At 49.6% G+C, this 19773-nt stretch overlaps 1 protein-coding gene across 1 annotated transcript in view; it reads right to left on the bottom strand.

The window, feature by feature from the left end:
- Nucleotides 1–1886: 1886 nt before the first annotated feature.
- The window catches only part of Plcg1 (phospholipase C gamma 1), a 32662-nt gene continuing 14775 nt past the window's right edge, over nt 1887–19773 (bottom strand). The window contains exons 3-33 of the mRNA XM_034494886.2: nt 17611–17763; nt 17407–17500; nt 16796–16843; nt 14359–14443; nt 14180–14263; nt 13944–13978; nt 13700–13772; nt 13517–13618; nt 13202–13320; nt 13028–13113; nt 12817–12937; nt 11856–12024; nt 11650–11772; nt 11470–11571; nt 11206–11393; nt 10706–10906; nt 10513–10632; nt 10254–10434; nt 9374–9451; nt 8505–8608; nt 8207–8303; nt 7880–7949; nt 7012–7169; nt 5598–5694; nt 5243–5467; nt 5013–5161; nt 3990–4104; nt 3716–3877; nt 3531–3619; nt 3256–3440; nt 1887–3080 (exon numbers count right to left, since the gene is read on the bottom strand). Coding sequence (XP_034350777.1) covers nt 3038–3080; nt 3256–3440; nt 3531–3619; nt 3716–3877; nt 3990–4104; nt 5013–5161; nt 5243–5467; nt 5598–5694; nt 7012–7169; nt 7880–7949; nt 8207–8303; nt 8505–8608; nt 9374–9451; nt 10254–10434; nt 10513–10632; nt 10706–10906; nt 11206–11393; nt 11470–11571; nt 11650–11772; nt 11856–12024; nt 12817–12937; nt 13028–13113; nt 13202–13320; nt 13517–13618; nt 13700–13772; nt 13944–13978; nt 14180–14263; nt 14359–14443; nt 16796–16843; nt 17407–17500; nt 17611–17763 — 3656 coding nt within the window. The 3' untranslated portion in view covers nt 1887–3037. The remainder of the gene's footprint in view (nt 3081–3255; nt 3441–3530; nt 3620–3715; nt 3878–3989; nt 4105–5012; nt 5162–5242; nt 5468–5597; nt 5695–7011; nt 7170–7879; nt 7950–8206; nt 8304–8504; nt 8609–9373; nt 9452–10253; nt 10435–10512; nt 10633–10705; nt 10907–11205; nt 11394–11469; nt 11572–11649; nt 11773–11855; nt 12025–12816; nt 12938–13027; nt 13114–13201; nt 13321–13516; nt 13619–13699; nt 13773–13943; nt 13979–14179; nt 14264–14358; nt 14444–16795; nt 16844–17406; nt 17501–17610; nt 17764–19773) is intronic.

Raw genomic sequence — 19773 nt, 5'->3', positions numbered from 1 at the left:
GAGTCCTTGGTGGGCAGGTTCAGAACACACCGGGTGCATCAGCCTGCAGGAAGCTGTTGAGTCTTCCCAGTCTGACAGGATGACACATGGATGTAAATCCCCTGGGGAATTTATGTCCTACGTAGGGGAAGCCTCTAAGGGAAAGAGGCATCTAACTAAAATGTAAGGCAGATCTAGGCTTGTTTTGGTCACTAAGTTGGTTCAGTGGGGTAACCTCACACTCACTCAGCACCCTTCAGTAGATCTGATATGGTCAGAGGTATTAAGTTGAAAGACAAGTGGTTGTTTAGTCCCAGTCCTCAGCTGAAGTTCAAGATGAGTCTGGCCCCAGCTCTTTTTGCTAAGGACATAGCTACCTGTGATTTTTTTCTAAGTAAAGGCCACAAATTGTTTCTGCCTTTTAACTATGGGTTTCAGTCCTACGGCACAAGGCAGAATGTCCCAGAAATTATAGGCAATGCTCTTTTGTTAAGTGTTTTCACTGATAACATTTAATGATTCCTCTTTACTTGTCCGTGGCCTGCTAGCCAAAAGGAGATTTCTCTTGGCTTGTGTTCCTGGTATCACTGCCTTCCCTTCCAACCTCATTCTTTTAGATTTCTGCCAAAGCCAATGGTTTGCAACCTGACTTCATTTTCATGCTCCAGGGAGCAAGGCCCTGATAACAGTATTTCTCAGATGTATCTGAGGGTGTGTTTATAAACGATGCTTGGCTGAGACTCTACAGGTCATAACCCAATGGATGGAAAGCAATGTTAACCAAACTATTACATGTAGGGACACAATGGATGCATCAGCAAGACAGCCAAGAGACACCAAGATGGGTCTCCTGGATCACTTAACAGTAGTCAGGTTCACTTGGGGGATTTAAGTGATGAAACTGATCCTTAAATCGGCTCCACTGAGAAGAAAATACTTCCACTGAGAAAATACTACCTGAAAGGCAATATGGTAAGGGGACAAGACATGTGACTCATAGTTCTGTGAAGCTGCTTAGAAGGCAGAGCTGAGCCTCTGGAAGACATGCTCAGGAAATGGAAGTCTCTAGAGAAAATTAAGGTGCTCAGTACCAAGCAAAGCTGTCACACAGCAGTATCGAGTACTAGAAAATATGGCTTCTACCTTCTCCTGGCCACAAGTATGAACTCTGAGCTTCTGAGGATTTGATACATTCCACCTACCATTTCCTGTGTGAAGAAGGCTCCCTCCCCTCTGTCTGTGATGGGACAGGAAAACTTTAGATCAGTAGTTCTCAACCTTTCTAATGCTATGGCCCTGTATTATGGTCTCTCATGTTGTAATGAACCCCAACCATAAAATTATTCCATTGCTACTTTTATAACTAAACTTTGCTGTTATAAATCATAAATATCTGATATGTAGGATATCTGATACTGGACCCCAAAGGGGTTACAACACACAGGTTGAAATCCACTGCTTTAGATGAAAGCTACAGACCCAGCCATCACCCAAGTACTTAACGCTGTGTGACTTGAGGCAGCTAGTACAGCACATGGCACACACTGCTTCACTGTGGCATGGTTTTTGTCCTGCTCCAGCAAAGTGCTACAGGAAAGCTTCAGGAAGGAATAGGCCTTCCTCAGCATGGTAGGCACAGAGGTTCTGACTGGCAATTGGAGAGGCAAACAAGAGTAGCACTGGCAGGACATAACCAAATGCTACTTTTTTGAAGTAGGTGTCTGTGTAATGGAGACTGAGCTTGCTCCTTGGTGGGGTGGACTTTAGCAGTACCATTAGAAGATGAGGGGGCAGAGGTGGCCTCACATCTTAGAGCCACAAAGAAGAGCTGTGTGACTTCCCAAGTCTCTACACTTGCTTCTATTCTCACTCACCGTGTTCTCCTGAGCCCCCAAGAAACAAACGAGTTAAAAGAAAAAGGACATGAGGATGATTTATTTGGCAGTCAGATCTCAAGAGGGCAGCAGAACTAGCAAATGGCCAACCCTGAGCCCAAACATGGGCCGCAGGTCTGCGTGTGCTGAATGCTGGCTATGCTGAGGCACCTTTGCACCCACAGGCCGGAACCCCAGCCTCTGTTCTCAGAGGCGAGGCTTACCTTCGCAACCTTCCCATCTCCTTTGCATCATTTTTACCAACTACACAGAAACTGCACCAAGCAGCAGCTTCATTTGGTACCTATTGCCTGACTCCACTTACCTATGTCTCCATTCCTACGGGAAAGCTCACCAGGGTAGACATTGCTCTTCTCTCTTCCTGCCCCTCCACCTTTCTTGACAGTGCCCTCCCCCAGTACAACACCCCATAAAGAGCTGCTGTTCCCAAAGGCTCTGTGTTGGGTCTTCCCGTCCAGGGTAAGGAGCAGGACAGAATAACTTAATTACAATACCACTGAGAAGAAAAAAAAAATAATACTGCTATTTTTATCATGATCCCCTGTATCTTTCAGGCTGGGTAGTATACCCAGCCATGGGCAATGTGCCCTTGTGCTGTTTCTTCCTCCTTGGGCAGAGCAGAGCCTTCTCCTTACAGGCCCTGCATTCCTGTCCTGGCTCCAGGGCCAAACTGCAGGGTATCTATTCTTTCACCCTGACCAGCTGTGGTTTTAAAGCTACAGGACAATGTAAACTTTGTTTCCCTGGCCCAGCAAGGCTCTTCCTCCTCCTCCTTCTCCTCTTCCTCCTCTTCTTCCTCTTTCAGGAATGTGTCAGCAGCTCCTCGAAGCCTCCTATGCCACCAACTGAGGCAACTTCTCTTTCCAAGGGGCTTCAGCCCTAGTCCTGGCCCAAGATGGAAGGACCCACCTCCACATTCAGGGCCAGATGTGTGTGCTTAATGCGAGACACAGTAGTTTTTGCCTTCACCCAGAGCTGGGCATGGAGGCCCAAAACAATACATCTCATTAATGGCTTGGTTTTGTCTAGCCTTCACTGCTGGAATCCAGGCTCCAGGCTGTGAGACCAGGAAGGCTTTACAGTAGACAGCTCCCAGAGAACCCAGTTCATGGCATTCCACAGGTAGGCAGCACCTGCTGCTCTCCAACAAGGTGGGGGCATGACTAGAGGCGGTTGTCTCCATTGACCCGAGTCCTTCTTGGGGCCCTGAACAGAAGTGAAGTGTCCTTACTGGCCTTGTAGCCAGATAGGACAACCCAAAGACACACAGTTACCACTTTTCCACATAGGAGAAAGCTGCCAAAGGATTGCTATTCTTTCTGGCTCCAGCACCCTTCCTCCAAGGTCCCACACTGGCCAACTTCCCCTTCATCTCCCTCACCTTCGTTCCCGACTCTCAAAATGGTCTGTGAGATGCTCCTGCGAGATGCGGAAGTCTTCAAATGGCTGCTGGTATCTGGCTTCAAAGGACCCTTCCCGGGCCCGGACGTGGAACAACTGGCTGGAGGCATCTGAGGTCCGTTCCCTTAGGGATGTACCACTGAAAGGACTGAGGTCACCATTCTCCTGCTCAGCAAGGGAAGTGCACAAAAGTTGAGGTCTCTTCTGCACCTCAGGGGCTATGACTGAGCTCTCTGCTCACTCTGCTGTAGTTACCTTAGCAGGGTAAATTTCAATCTTGATGAGCAGGGAGGCCAACTCCAGGTCTTCACTGTAGTTGTTCTTCAAAGGCACTGCTCTATATCCTAGGAGAAATGCGTGGCTCTCAGCCTGACAGCTGTCAAGCAAGTGGGTAAGCCCCACCCTGACAGCAAGACTTTATGTTAAGGAAGATTCCTTACCTGTCTTCAGGCCTTTTACTGGGAAAGTAGCCTGAGCCAAGAAGTTCTGGTCACTAAACATGTCTTCCTCATACACCACAAAGCGCAGAAAGGCAAACTCTGGGTTACTAATCTGGAAGTGGAAGGGCTTAGCAGGCCACACAGGGTTCAGTCCGTTGTCCACTGTGAAAGTAAGGGCAAAAGCTGAACCCACATCAAGTAGATGTGGTGCCTGGTGGAGAGAGGTCTTTAACACCCCAGGAGAATGACTGGTAATGCGGGAAGACTGACTTACCTACAAACTCCGTCTTTTGCTTGGTGCTGTCATACTCTGCCCCAGCCACCTCAATCTCCACGAAAGGACACACAATACCCCGGCCATTCTTTGGCAGATGCCTGGCCCCCAGCACCTGTGAGACAGACAGGCAGAGATGGGGTGATGACTGTCTTCCTGCCCCCAGTAACCTCACAGCAGAGGATTGGGGAGCAAATCGAGGAGGAAAATGCGCCATGGAGGCAGTACGCCCCCTGCTGGGCCCTGAAGGTGCTGCCCATCAGGCAGGCCCCTTACTGTTCACTCCAGAGCAAGCTATTGGCTGTAAAAACCTGAGCTAAATGTCGTGCATACTTTGCAGTCCATTTCATGTTAAATCCGTGTCTGTTCCAATGTGGGAATCTTTTAAATTATTCCACTTTAGGGGGAAAGTCTGGGAAGCAGCAGCCATGTCCTCCTGCCCATCTGTGGTTCTGTGCTCCTAAGTGTGCCCAGCTGGCCACAGGCTATCCTTATTCTTTCCAGACTCTGTTCAGGCTACCTCTGCTGATTCCCACAGCAAGGGTTGAGCTGATCCTTGATCATGGCTTTTCGTCAGACATGTACTGGGGAGCTCTATTCTAGAACTAGGAAAGGCAGGCAGGCTGTTGAGCATGCTCTAGCAAGTCCAGGTTTTGATTGGTCCTGCAAACAGGAGCCTGGCTCATCACAGGTCCCTTTTGGCCTGATTTGTGCCACCCTGACCAGGCTCTTCCTGCCAGGTAGTAACTTTTCAGAGATTAGTATTAAGCTGACATCCTAACACTTCTGTGCCAAAGGCTGGCCATGATCAATGGGATCCCAGCCCTCACAGAGGACCTGTAGCTGGATTTCTATTTTGGACAATTCCCTTCCCCAACATAAGGCAGAAATGCTGCTCACCTCTGGCTCTGTGCCCTTTCCCATTTGTGCTGACCCACCTGGTCCCCACCATCTTAGCAGGTTTAGTATCAATATTCTTCATATCCCTTTCCCACCCTGAAGCACCCAGACAAATATACCCACCTCAATGCAAATGATGCAGGGTTCCAGACCTCGGAGACTGGTCTTATCAAAGGGGTCAAAGGCTTCATCTCTCATGTTGCTTGGCTGCAGCACATAGCCACAATGCCCACCAGCCATGAAGAGTGCCTGGTTCATCTGCATAGGCTTGTCTGGAAGAGCGGGATTACAGTATGTTTCAGTGGAACTGCCCTAAGTGTGTGTCTCTCCCCACCCACAGAGGATCCCCTCACCTGGGGTCTGAAAGTTGAGTGCTACAAGCTGGCTGCCGCAGATCCACATGGGCAGAGGATCATAATTGGAGGAGTCCAGCCTTTGGCCCTTAGGGTAGATGCGAGAGAGTTGCAGCCGGTTGTACTGGAGGAACTTCTTGCCTTTGGCCTTGTTCACATACTTCTCAGCCTTGGTTTCCGGAAAGGAGGACATGTCCCGGTAACAAGCACGTTCTGTGCCAATCTCTGAGCCAAACAGTGAGAGCATGTATAGAGCGGCCCCCTTGTGCAATGTACGTAAGGGAAAGGGTATTAAACACCACTCTCATACCACAGCCCCTCAGCACATGCACACCACACCTGACCCCAGCCTTACTCTCTTCATCAAAGGGAACAGGCCGGCAGTAGACCACAAGCTCGGAAAGCTCCAAGGCGATCTTCTTCCTCCTCTCCATCATCTTCCCCTCAGTAAGCTGGTGAGACACACAAGGCTCAGGCTGAGCCCTACCCAGGAGAAAGAAGTTCCTGCCAGCCTTGAGTGCTGACACACTTAGGTGTTTTGAAGCACTCTTCTCTCCTTGCACATTTTAAATACCAGCAGACAGTGAACTAAACTACTTGGCTCCCAGTCTCATCCAAAAATTATCTTCTCCTTTGACTCCACAGATAGACCTGTTTCCCTCCCCAACCCTCCTGTAGTGGAAGTCTCACCATAACTTATATCCCAAATGACCTCACATGGAGCTAAGGTGGGCAAGGCCTTCCCAGTAATGCTTTCTGGCTATTACCTAGCCTCATCCTTCAACAAAAACACTGCTTCCTGGTTCCCTGACTTGACAATGTGTGTGCCTTAGATGATCTTACCACCTCACATCCCCTATGGCCAATGCACCCTTCCTCCTCCCGTCCCTGCTCTTAGCTGCAGCCCACTCAAGACACTCGCCACGCTGCTCTTTGTAGTCTCTTCCTTCAGAGGCTCCTCTTTTTATAATCTTTCTTTTCGTTCCAGGCTAGACCCAGGATCTAGCCTTTCAGCCACTAGATCTTTCAGTGCCTTGCCCTCCACACTAGCAAAATCCTCAGCACCTCCAGTTACAAATCTGCCTACCAAAAGCACTGGGGGATGGCCTCTAAGTAGAAGCTCCCATTCATCTGTAAATGCCTCACCAGGCTCAATGGAAGAGGCCTCCTCCAGAAAGCTGATCCTTCAAAACAAATACAAGCTACCCACTATCCACAAACTCCAGCTCCCAGCTCTTTATGGTTAGTCACTCTGAACTCCTATGACCAACCTTGTCAAGCCACTAAGGGACCTCAATAGTGTCACTAGGAGTATCTGCTGCTGCTAAGGCCAATGGACCCTATTCTTAGTATACCTCTGTGGCTCTCAGCATAGCAAAGTTCCACTGCTGAACTTCTGCAACTTCTCTGCCTCCTGCCCCAGACCCTGTTACAAATGTTTGCCTAAGCCCTCTTCCTACCTTTACCACCTCAGCTCTTCTAAGCCTGATTCCACTCCTGCTGCCAGCCTAAGACATCTCTTTACCTCTTGCTTTATAAAGACTCATTCAGGTGATCCAGAGTATTTCATGATCAACATTCCTAAGCCCATCCATCACAATCCTGTCTCGAGTCTGTTCTTCTGGGTGCCTTATCCAAGGCCAGGCCTTATCAGTTACCTTCTCTATAGGAACTAGCTGGGGAGTTAGAGGCCTTGGCTCCCAAGCAGGCCCACATGTTGACCTCAGACTCAACCAAGCAGCACCTTCTAAGCTGTGACAGGTTCTCACCCTGGCATCTGCAGTCTGGGCAACTTCACGGATCTTTTTCACCCAGTCCTGCAACTCTTCCTGTGAGTCAGCTGCAACATCTAGGGACCACTGAGCCACTGATGGCATGCTGATGGAGAAGACGAAGAGCCGGTTGTTTTTGCCCTCAGGACGAATGGCTGTGGGGGTGGGGGTAAAATAACACAGGGCTAAGAATGCTATCTCTTTGTCCTTTCTAATGCTGTGAACCCTTTGATATAGTTCCTCATGCCATGGTGAACCCCAACCATATAAAATTATTTCATTGTTACTTCATAATTTTGCTACTATTTATGAATCGTAATACAAATATCTGATATGCAGTATAACTGATATGTAAACCCTGTGAAAGGGTCATTAAGCCTCCAAAGGGGTTGAAATCCACAGGTTGGTAACCACTGCCCTAGACACTGGCTCAAAGGAATTCATTCCATTTCTTCCTGGCCACTTACAAGCAGGCAAACTGATATATAGATCCAATTTACAAAGGATACTGTAGCTCAAACACACCATAGTAGTTGTGGTGGAACCAAGGCTTCAACCCAGCTGTGACTCATTCTTCTTCCTTGAAGTCATGCTTTGTGACCCCACCCTGACCCACCTCCAAGCTTTTGTCACAACCCCTGCGCTCTAAACCATTAGGACTGGATGTCAGCTTGTTGACATCTCTGCCAATTTTTGACACCATTATACCTGGTACAGAGTAAAATCTGGGGATGACAAAGGAGTCTGGGATTTCCAGAGTGTAAGTGTAGCCTCTGGGGACTCAGCCACTGGCTTCCTCCAGGAGCAGGAGTGACAAGAACACCCTGACACTAAGAGGTATCATGAGCTAGGAACAGGAGCTCACCGATCTGACAGGCTGGCACATCTAAGACCCCTCGAAGCAAGTCCCCCAGTGGGCTATTCTCATCCAGGTGCTGTAGGAAGTAAAACCACAGGATGGTCAACATGGCTGCTGCATGTTCAACTGAGGGGATTTTTTTTTTTTTTTTGACTGTTCTTTGGGTATATTTATGACCAGCCAAGCATGACATTGGTACAATAGAAACTAGAGTGTGGCCACACAGGCTGTGTGGCCCACAGATGACAGGACGGCCTGGGTGTGATAGACACATCAGAAGAGAACCTGGGGACAGGGAAATAAACCTGTGATACAGTGTGGTTCCACACATACCTCCCTCTCCGGCTCTAGGATTGCAGGATTGATCATCTCTTCCACATAGTTTGAGGGGAACCACAGCTGCTTCTTCCCACCATAGTCGCCTCGCCACCTGTGGAAGCCACAGGGTACGAACTCCAGCAGCCACCCCAACTCTCACAGCATTGTCCTGGGGGCTCCCCAAACAAGTCAGGCCAAAGACAGACACCCTCAAAGCATACTGTCACAAGTGCTTCGAGTGCCAACTCCACAGGCGCCCTGGACTCCTGTCCCACCTCACCACAGGTTCTCTAGCCTAGAAGGTCTATCTTACCAGCCACCATCTTGCTTTTCCACATTTTGGATGATGGCACTCTTGGTAAAGGTCAGCTCGTCCTCTCTCTGGGCCTTGTAGTCAAAGAGGGCTTTTACTGCGCACTGCAGAGGTAAGACAATGGGACCGTGTGGAGGAAAGCCAAGCGGCACTCCCTATCCCTATGTGAGTGGGAAGTACCACCGTTGGCAAGTAATCCTAGACACAGTTCTCAATGCTGCCTTATGGGAAGTTTCAGAACACACAGGATGGGAAAACAGAGGTTATTCTCCAGGGAAATTCCTGGCCTCCCAGGTGGAGTTTTTGGTGCTCTGTCCAGGGTCTACTCCAAGAAGTCAGGGCTGGGGTCCAGTAACAGCAAGTGTACAGCCCCGTGTAGCTCCCTACATAGTTAGGACCTCACTCACCTTGGATGGTACTTATGGCTAAGAGACAGAGCAATCTGCTACATTAGAGAAAAGGTCAAAACCAAGAAGATCCTAAGATCTTCATGATGAAGGGAATGACTGGACAGTGTGCCATCTGACCGGGAATGACTGGACAGTGTGCCATCTGACCGGGAATGACTGGACAGTGTGCCATCTGACCTCTGTTCTACTACACAGAAGACATGGGGATCACTCTGAAGGAATGGTGACAAAGGGCCAGTTCTAACCCAAGACACAGGCGCTATAAAGTGGTTGAGCCCTAGAGATTTATGGTCATTTGCCAACCACACATCTTATAATCTCTTGAGCCTCAGAAAACCACAACTAACACTTGCTTCTCCACACCCACCACAAATGGGCCCAGAATACAGAAATATAAGCCCCAAGCGGCAGGGGACCCTTCCTTCCTTGTGGCTTCCTGTGCTAAGGACAGATATTTACCTTGAAAGTTGGCATAGGGTTTGCCTCCACATAGAAACCAGGGTTGCGACCCTCGTACAGTGCCCCGTAATCGGGTTCCTGGAAACAGGACACATTGTCATCTATTACCACCCCAGAACTAAGATAAATGTAGCTGCTAGCTCCTACTTGCCCAGTTTCTGAAGCATAGCTGGTCTCTTCTACAGGGTGTCTGCCCCAGCTCACTGGCTCCTGGCCTACTGGAATCCCCCTCTTCAACTTCCAAGGGGAGGGTGACTGTAAGGACTTGACTCCCCACTCCTTTCTGTACTCTTACTCAACATCTACCACCATATCCTGAAGACCCTGAGTTACCTGCTGCTGAGCTGCCAGCAGCACCACATACTTAATGGTTTGTTCAGTGTCTGAGGTCAGGAAGAAGTCCAGCACACCCATCCTGGCTTCAGGGAACAGCATGACCCTGACCAGTTATCATGTCACAAATGACAACTCTCAACCAATCCTGTGTGAGATGCCTGCCTTCTACTAAAAACCGCAACACTGGTCCAAGACCCTTGGCAACCTCTGTACTACCAAATCTATGGTCTTCCCTCCAATTGCACCAACCCTGCCCTCTGTCCCACACACTCCAGACCCAGCCCATGTGTGCACACCACAACCCATGTGAGCTCCTAGCCCTTGCTACCTAGCCCTTAGGTCATGGGGATTATGTCTGAATACCCAGGAACTGCTCAAGCGTTACTGCCTCCACTATACACCATGGCTCCCAGTTACTCTTAGAGCTCCCATGTGAACCTGAAAACATCCCAGGATGTTTTTAGCACATCCAGACACTGGTACATTATGAGTGTCCTCTAACTGTACTGGTATACCCGGCTGCCCCACCCCCCAGCCTTCTCACAGCTGTCCCGATCTTCTCCAGTGCCTCCTCGTTGATGGGGTAGCGCAGTTTCATTTTACGGTACAGGGGGTGCTTCTCATAGTAGCTGATGAGGTCAACCAGGCTGTCAAACTCCGAGTTCCCCAGCATCACAGTCTGGCCTTCCTGCTGTACTCGGCAGTGCTTGATCTTTCCCTCAGCCCTTCACAAGGACAGGACAGTCAGCAAAGAAGACAGCCCAGACCCCAGCAAGAATCCACATCTGTCCAGCATGCCTCACCGGAAAGAGATGGCATATGAGTTAGGCTCGTTGCGTTTCCGCACCAGGAAGGCCCCGTCCCGGGGTACTCGCATCAGCATATGTTCAGCCTGAGCTCTAGTCAGGCTTGCGTGGTACCACCTGAAAATCAACAGAGTTAGGCCCTGGCCAGTCCTACCATTGCCCCTGCTCCCCTCCCTGCCCCTTTCCTCACTCTTTGCTCTCATGGGCATTTGTCTGTGGAACAGGCTCTGAAAGGCGCATCTCAAACTCATTGCAGCGCAGGGGTACTTGCTGATAATGTGTGATGAGGTCATAGAGAGAGTCAAAGACAAGGTTATCTGTCAAGAAGAACTTAGGAGTCCCAGCATCCTGCCGGGAGTGGATACGGCAGTGCTGGACTTTCCCATTCCGCCTGAGGGAAGACAGGATGGGAGAGGCATCAAAAACAGGTCAGAGCTCCAAAGAACACGAACTAGGCAAGGCATAACATTTCAAAGGGTCAAATTTCAAAGGGTGGCCATTCTCCAAAGAAGCCTGGAGGAGGAAATACACATCATCAAACATGCATGTTTAAGTTCACAGATGCCTGTGTAATAATGAATTATGTTCTATGTAAAACCTAGACCCAAGGCTGAACTGTTAACCAATAACGTCCAGGTACAGTCTATTGTACACAGAAACTAAACATAAGTATGGTTAGATGTGAGTTACCAGAAAGACAGCGTGTAGTCACCCACGAAGGTCTCACTTTCTCGCACTAGGAAGGAGCCGTCAGGAGCCCCAGTCTCTATGCAATACTCAGTGAGCAGGCGCTCGGCAATGTGCCGCCCATCTCGCCCAGCCCCGAGCTTCCCATGGAACCACTTCTCACTTGAGTGCAGCTCTGTGCTGCCACTGGCCTAGACAGGAAAACAGAGACACCCAGTGACTACCAAGTTCTCATTCAGCTGAACCCACACCCGTCAACAAGTCTACCTCCTTCGGCTCCTCCTCATCCTCATTGCCCTGGTCACTGCTGGTCTCCTCAGAGTAGTAGATCTTGCTGCTAGTCAGAACAAAGTAGTGGGGGTACCACTCCTGGAAGAGACCAAAGGGGCCCTGTAAGCCAGAGTTCAACACACTGCCCCACCATGTCCAGGCTCAGCTAGACCTCACATGATTCACGGGGTCCTCCAAGTAGAGGATACCATTCTTGATGGAGTTACTGATGTCATTCTCGGAGTACATCACAGAGGTAGGCACCTCCTCATAGGCACTTCCCTCAGCCAGCTTCTTGTGCTGTTGAAGCAGACCAGGTCATGGCAAAACCATTCCACACCTAGCCCCATCTCCTAATGCAAGGTTTCTACATGATGCCACACCTTAATAAGGATCTTCCTCTTGAGCTGGTTGGGAGAAGGAAGCCCATCAGCAGCAATGTCCACAGGCTTGGTAAGGAGTGTGTCGCCAAGCACCTTTCTGAAGTGCTGAGCCATGTTTCTCTGCTGGGCAATGCTGCAGTGGTCCTCAATGGACAGGATGACTGGGTACCTGAAGGCAACAGGTCAGCAGCACAGTGACACTGCTGCGCTACAGTTATTCTGAGTCAAACCTCAGTCCAAACAGTTCCTTTCTTTCTTTTTTTTTTTTTTTTGGTTTTTCGAGACAGGGTTTCTCTGTGTAGTCCTGGCCATCCTGGAACTCACTCTGTAGACCAGGCTGGCCTCGAACTCAGAAATCCGCCTGCCTCTGCCTCCCAAGTGCTGGGATTAAAGGCGTGCGCCACCACGCCCGGCCCAAACAGTTCCTTTCAAAGTGAAATAATGGAGTCAAGGGCCTGGGCACCTTATCCACAGGACCCTCTGAAGACAGGGAGCCCCTGGGAGTGGGGGTGGGGGCACATCAGGAGGCAGCTGGAACCAAGAAGTCACAAGTGTTGCAGAAGTGAGCCTGAGTTGCTGAGGCTACCCTAGCAATAAGACATTCCACAGAAAACAGGTCAGGAAAGATGAGAAGCAGCCCCCACATGCAGCTTGAGGACCCTCTCACAGTGCAGTAGGCACTGCAGGCTTGGTGGGAGCTAGTGACTGAGTAGTTCATAGGAAACATTCTTTTCCCTATGAGTAACAAAGAAAAAGCAGATAACCTGAGACCACAGTTACAGACAGGGCTGTTTGAGAATGAGATGCACTTCAGTGCTAGCCAGAGATGTAGGGAGCAGAGGAAAGAACTCAGGAAAGTGTGTGGAGTGAGAGCAGGAGACGACAGGAGTGGGGTAGCCTCGCAAGGGGCCCCAGGAAGGAGAGGACCTGGAGGTTGCCTGTGACCTCCACACCTACTCACTCTGAGGCTACGAAAGCATGCTCCTTGATGGTGTGCAGGACATCTGAGAACTTGATCTTGGTGGTGAGAGTATGCCCATGGTAAATGACTGGCATCCCATCTGGTCCATCCCAGCAGTCCACTAGGGAACAGTATCATCATGGTCAAACAGGCAGGCGTCCTGTTTGACCATGATGATACCGTCCCTCTCCAAACCTTAGACCCAACGTACACTCAATGCAGCGACAGCCCATCCTCAAGCAGCGAGCATAGGCTTCCAGGGAGGACTCGCTGGAGAACTGGTCCCCAGTCAGGTACCTGGATAAGCAAGGAAAGGCACATATGGTCTGGTGGGCCTTCTTCCCTCCTTAAAAAAAGCTGGATGAACAGAAAGAGGCACACTCACGTATTATGTGAGGAAGAGATCCAATAGTGAGAGAGTGGGTTGTTCATGGTATCTGGGCACACAGCATCTAGCTGTGAGTTCCACACACTGTTCTCTTTGGAGAACAGAAAGGTGACAAGCTACAAGAATAACACGGAGAAGGTGAATGAGTCCTGGCTGCCACTTGGGATGGAAGTAGGTATACAAGAGTGTGCTTAGTCTCAACTCCACTGGCAAAGGAGGCAGTAGGTTGCATACACGGCTTTTAGAGCACAGGTCGGCTCTGGTCACCCCACCTGTTTTCTCTAACAGAATGGTAGGAAAGGTGAGGCTCACCTCATCCAAGAAGAAGTATGGCTCCTCAATCTCTCGCAAGGGGTCTCGAAGGAAGCTGAGCATAAATTCCTGTACCTGGAGCCGGTCCACAGCCCACAGCTCCTGTTAGGTAAAGAGGAAGTCATGGAAGAGGCCACCAATGATGAACCCACCCTGCATCCTGGCTCCCTGGCCCAGCCATACCCCCTGGTACTCAAGAAGGAACTGCTGGAACTCAGAAAGAGACACCTGGCAGTGCTCCGGCCGCTCTCCAGTCCTGCAGGGAGAGAACATAGTGTCTGACAGCTAGCTGACTTGATCAATAGACAAGGGGCCCCTGGCTGATGTAGACACCCAGTGGTTTATTATGCCCCATCCCACCCACCACTTCCCACCTGGATCTGAAACCACCCAGAGAAAAAGCCCAATTGGCTGTTCCAAACCAAACCTCAAAGTGTTGGTTTCCAAGAAGGGAAGGTCCATCTGCAGAGAACAGAATCTGGTCAGGAGGAGAGCCCAGGGAGACCATGCAGGAAAGGGGCTCTTAAGAAAAGGTTAGGGAGCAGATGCTCTGGGGGGATGGCTGGAGCAATGGCACCCAAAACTCAAAAGCAGGGCAGCAGGGCTGTGAGAGGAGGCAGAGGAGTTGGGTCAAGGGCAGAGGAGGGTGAGAGGCTCAAGCACCGTCTTCTGGGCGCTGTACATCAGGCTGCGGTACAGCTGAGCAAACTGCCCATAGGTGATGTCCCCACTGCGCTGTTCAAGGTCCTGCATAGTACAGAGTAGGACTGCCAGTCAGGCCCCTTGTGAGGAGATGCTGACCTCCCCTGCCCTGCCAGTAGACAGCCCCAAGTGTCCATTACCGTCAACCGCTCTCGGAGGAAGCGCATATTGGGGACCCGGTAGTTGACCTGTGACAGCATGTTCTTCAAGTCTTTGGCTGATATACTGAGGAGATAAAAAGGATTCCCTTGACTTTAGGCTGAGCCTACCTAAGGATGGACAGGTAAACACCTATACTCTGGGAACTTGTTTCGAACTTCATGGTATGACAGATCGAAGTCCCTTCCTTTCTCTGGGCCTCAGTTTCTAGGTGTGAAAGACAAAACCCAATACTCCAAAAATGACCAAGCTCAGGAAAGCAGGTCAGGCTGGGGTGGGAGCAGAATAAGCCATCTCCAACAGCTCTCCCCAGCTCTGAGCTCCTGACTGTACAGGACAGGGCAGTGCCCACTGCCACTAACTGGGATATCCTGGGACCCACAGCCCCCAGAATACGCAGCAGGGAAGGAATCATGTGCCCCCTTAGCTACATGTAACTGCTGCTGCCTGGGCACACTCCTGAGGCTGGACAGTAAACTGGCTCCAGGAACAGAACTTAGAGAGAAGGACAGAGGGGAAGAGAGTGGGGAAGATAGGGGATGGGGGGTGACGCATGCCACCCTCCAGCATGGCAGCTAGGACCACCACAGGATGAACTAGATAGAACAGGATGCTCTCCTGGGAGTGGGAGCTGGGAAAGGGGAGCTCACCCTCTTTCGGCCTAAAGCCAGGCAGGAAAGACCGAAATTCCCTAAGTAGGGCTCAGATCTTCACCAATGACTGAATGCTCTAGAACAGTAGTTCTCAAACTAATGCCGCACAACCTTTAATACAGTTTTTCCTCATGTTGTGGTGACCTCCAACTAGAAAACTATTTTATCACTTCTTCATAACTATAACTGTGCTACTGTTATGAATCCTAATATAAACATCTGATGTGCAGATAGTCTTAGGTGACTCCTGTGAAAGGGTCATTCAACCCTTCTAAAGGGGTCGAGAGCCAGTGCTCTAGAGTCAGTTCTACAGGGAGCATTAGGTCACCTGACCACCAGTCAGCCCGGAAGCTGTTGTCAAAGGGCCCCATATTCACCAAGGAGACACAAGCCTCTGTCTCCTCCCTTTCCCGTCACCATAAAGGCATGCCCTCTTTCTGCCTTGCTGTGCTTACTTCTGTAACTGTCGCCCCTTCCTCTCTAGGTAAAACTCTTACAAAACTCACCTGCACTCCCCTTATGCTCCTAAGCTGCTTACCACTGGGCTGAAGCTACTTTTCTCACAATGTTATTACACATAAGGATAAACGCACTCCTCCTTCCCTAGCTTCTCATGTGGAAGCAGTCTGGAGTTGGCCACTGGGCCTCTCTTCCCTTTTCTTGGTATCTGGGTCCATGAATTTTTATCTGGGACCCCGAGACTTTCCATTTCACCAGTTACACCCGTGTTACTACCTCCAGCCCTACCTCCTCATTTGCACCATAAAACTTACACCCACACTGGACCCTAAGCTCCCTACAATGTGTTCCTCCCACTGTCTTCTTGTCTCAGCCAATGGCAACTTTACTTTCCAGCTGCTCAAGTCAAACGCCTATTGATCTCTGACTTTCTGATGCAATTTTAATCAATATAGCCCAAATCCAGCTAATTCCTACCATTCTCACCTCAATCTGAGCCCTCTCCCTTCCACCCAGAATGGTCAGACACTGTCTGGTAGCCCTCCACAGCAGAATGATCTTGAGTGTGTCTGCCTAGTTTTATGTCGACTTGACACAAGCCAGAGTCATCAGGAGAACTCCCATTGAGAAAGCACCTCTGTAAGATCCAGCTGTAGGCAAGCCTGCAGGGCATTTTCTTAATTAGTGATTGATGTGGGATAGCCTATCCCAATGTTGGTGGGTGGGGGCATCTCTCGGCTGGTAGTCATAGGCTCTAAAAGTAAGCTATGAGGACAAGCCAGTAAGCAGCACCCCTCCATGGCCTCTGCATCAGCTCCTGCCTCCAAGTTCCTGCACTGTTTGAGTTCCTGTCCTGACTTCCTTTGGTGATGAACAGCAACGAGGAAGTTAATTTACATTGAATAACCCCTTGCCTCCTCAAGTTGCTTGTTCATGGTGTTTCACTGCAGCAATAGTAAGCCTATCTAGGATGCTGAGGAAACTAAGTCAGAGCAGGTCATTCTTCTACACCTCCCATGGCTTCCAGCCTCTGGGGACTATCAGAGGGCCCTGCAACAGTACAACACTGCATTGACAGACTGCCATCTGGTCTTTGCTTCCTCCAGCTCCTGGTCCTCTGGCTGCACTGCTAGTCACACCTCTAAGACCCAGATCCAGCTTTGTAGCCACTCTCAGCAGCATGAACTACTTCTGTGTTAGAACCCCTAGCCCCTCCCACTGTAGCTCAGTTCTCTGGGCCCTCTGGCTCCAACACTGTGGGTGCCTCTACCTACTGGTCAGGCATACACCTCAGCTTAACACCTACCGATCCTCTCGGTTACGATCCACTGAGTAGAACTGCTTCCGGAGCCACCTGAAGAAAGAGAGAAGCCTGAGGTAAGGATCCCTTCTCCTGCCAAGTTAAAGCCTGGTGGGTAAAAGCAGTTACTGTCTGCACAGGGGTTCTGAAGTCTCTGCCTCTCTTCCCTTGCTTCCAAGTCTTTTTTTAAAGTTTTTTTTTTTCTTTTTAAAAAGTTTTTTTCATGTATATGAGTTCACTGTCTCTGTCTTCAGACACACCAGAAGAAGGCATCAGATCCCATTACAGATGGTTGTGAGTCACCATGTAGTTACTGGGATTTGAACTCAGTACCTCTGAAAGAGCAGTCAGTGCTCTTAACTACTGAACCATCTCTCCAGCCCCAAGATATCTAATCTTTTTTTTTTGTTTTTGTTTTTTTTTTGTTTTGTTTTTTGGTTTTTGAAGACAGGGTTTCTCTGTGTAGCCCTGGCTGTCCTGGAACTCACTCTGTAGACCAGGCTGGCCTCGAACTCAGAAATCCGCCTGCCTCTGCCTCCCAAGTGCTGGGATTAAAGGCGTGCGCCACCACCGCCCAGCAAGATATCTAGTCTTAACCACATGAAGATGAGTCTTACCTCTCAATTTGCAGGGGTGTGGCTGCCTGCAGTGTATCCTCCATCAGCCAAGTTAAGCCTTTGATCCACATGTTCACTTCATCCTCAGATGTGGCTGTGAGCAGAGCAACAGCTGAGCCAAGGGCACATGTCTCCCACAAGAGCGAGTGCAGCTGGGCTTTCCCCTTACCTACACCCCACCTCCTCTAAGCCTGTGTCTCCCACCTTGCAGACTCAGAGTCTTCAGGCGGAATTCCATTCCATAGAGGATGACAAAGCAGTGTGACTGATCTGGCCGGAAGGCAGGGTCTTCTTGGTAGCGGTCAAAGTCCCGTGAAGTCTTTCCTGGGCGGATCTCCTTGATTTCTCGGATATCAACTGCGAAGACAGTAAAGGCCAAGGTCAGGCTGAGGTCCTCAGTCATCACCAAAGGGAGCACAGCCTGCTCTTCCCAGCCACTTCCATAGCCTCCTTCTTCAGGGTCTGGACCACAAAGAGAAAACCCTTTCTCTGACACAGACTGAACCCACTCAGTTACCCCACGTGACAGAGTTGGCTCAAGAGTAGAACACTTCTGTTGTTGTTAAAGGCAAAGGCTCTCTGGGGACAGGCAGGTATGTGCTACCCCTGCCCTATCTTTGGTCCATTACTGGAAGTACAGTTATATACTTAGAACTGGAAAAGAGTTGGAAGGAACAGGACTCCAACGCAGTTAGTTCCTTGTGGATCACTTCCTAATACAACATAGCAGACCCAACTGTAAAGTCCTAGAGGCTGGGCTGGGCAAGTCTAGATTGGTCTCAGAATCCCAGACAGAACCTTGGATCAGGTCCAGAAAACTGGCAAATCCTGAAATGATCCACACCCCATAAATGCCCACACAAGTCTTAGCAAAAGGCCAAGTTCTAGTTTAGGCCCAGGCTGTCCAAGAATGTCTGCACTGTGCTTGGTATCTTTATCTCAGTTACAAAGGAATTCTCAACTGTTCCCCTATGTTCACAAGCAAAGGTGAGGCAAGTACATGAACCTGAGAGGTAAATAATCGGTACTGGCTTCTAACCTGAGTGACAGACAGAACAACTGTAAGCTAGTGATTCATTTAGCTCCTTCCAATTGCAGTCTTATAGACTAAAGAGCTAAGGGTCTGACTCAGTTTCTCAGGATGATGGGATAGCAGGCTGCATAGACTAGAATCTAGCTCTACAGCACATTAACTGTGAGTTTGAGCAGAGACAACTGCCCTGAATCTACTGCTACACTTACAAAGGTGATCAGAGAGGATGCTGGAGAGACCAAAAGTGGCCCCAAAAGCATGGAAACTGTGTGCCCCACAAAAAGGGAGTTGTTCCTTGGCCAGCACTTGCTCAGATGTGTGTTCTCAGCCCACTTAGGGCTGAGAGGTCCTGCCACAGCTGCCCTGACTCTACACCCACTCTATCCTTGAACTAGCTGGGAATCTGAACAGAAGAAAATACTTAGCCCAAGAAAAGAGATTCAGGCTTGACAGTGAGCTTTCCCTTAGCTTGGGAACTTCTTAAAATGTTCTGACCAGTCCCCCTTCTGAGTAAATTGCCCTTAGATTCTAGTCCTAAAGACCAGCATGCCTGGAACATCCCAAAGGCTCCAACCAGCACCTGGAAGTCTTGTTTTGTCCCTTGAGCCAGGCACAGTAGTCTCATGGAACAATGACAACACTGTGGTCCTATCCCTAGGTCTGCTACCACAAACAGCACTGGCTTTACCTGGAACCAATTTTGTCCCCTCAGCAAACCCCCCCAGGAAGTCTGAACCTTCCTGTTGGTGGCCACAGCCCTCGCCAACTAGCTTTCCTTCCTGACTCTTCTGAACCATAAAACACTGTTTGGACAACTGGTCCTGTAGGTCCATTGGTGTTCCTCCTATGAATATCCATTAACCTACCATGAATCCACTCCCTTTACAGCCTTTGAGGTTCTCATGATGGGGCTCAGAGATTTACTCTGAGCTTTTGTCTTGCCCTCTCTCTGATCCTTCCAACCCAAGTCATTCCTACATGCAAATGTTTCTGCCCTATGGCAACCTGGATCCTGGCCTGGCAAGTTCTAACACTGGATTGTCTCCTACTAGAGATCCAAATGGGAAGCTGCATCCTGCAGTAATCATCCGGTCAATGCTTCAGGCTGCTATGTAATATATATGTAATAAATGTATGTTCCTCACACTCCACAGGAGACAGAGCCCCTTCCAGTACCCACTGAATGCAAAAAATGAGAAAAAATGCAGGCTTATGGATCTGCCAAGTGAAAAGGCATAAGGGCTGGAGTAAAATGGAGGTCTTCTACTCAGTTCTAGAATGAGGGCGGGGGAGCTGGGTCACAAACCCACAACTTGATAACACAGTTTCTAAAG

The sequence above is a fragment of the Arvicanthis niloticus genome, chromosome 2 (assembly GCF_011762505.2).
Source record: "Arvicanthis niloticus isolate mArvNil1 chromosome 2, mArvNil1.pat.X, whole genome shotgun sequence".
NCBI lineage: Eukaryota > Metazoa > Chordata > Mammalia > Rodentia > Muridae > Arvicanthis > Arvicanthis niloticus.
The sequence above is the reverse complement of the archived record's forward strand: the minus strand, read 5'-3'. Positions and strand labels throughout refer to the sequence as shown.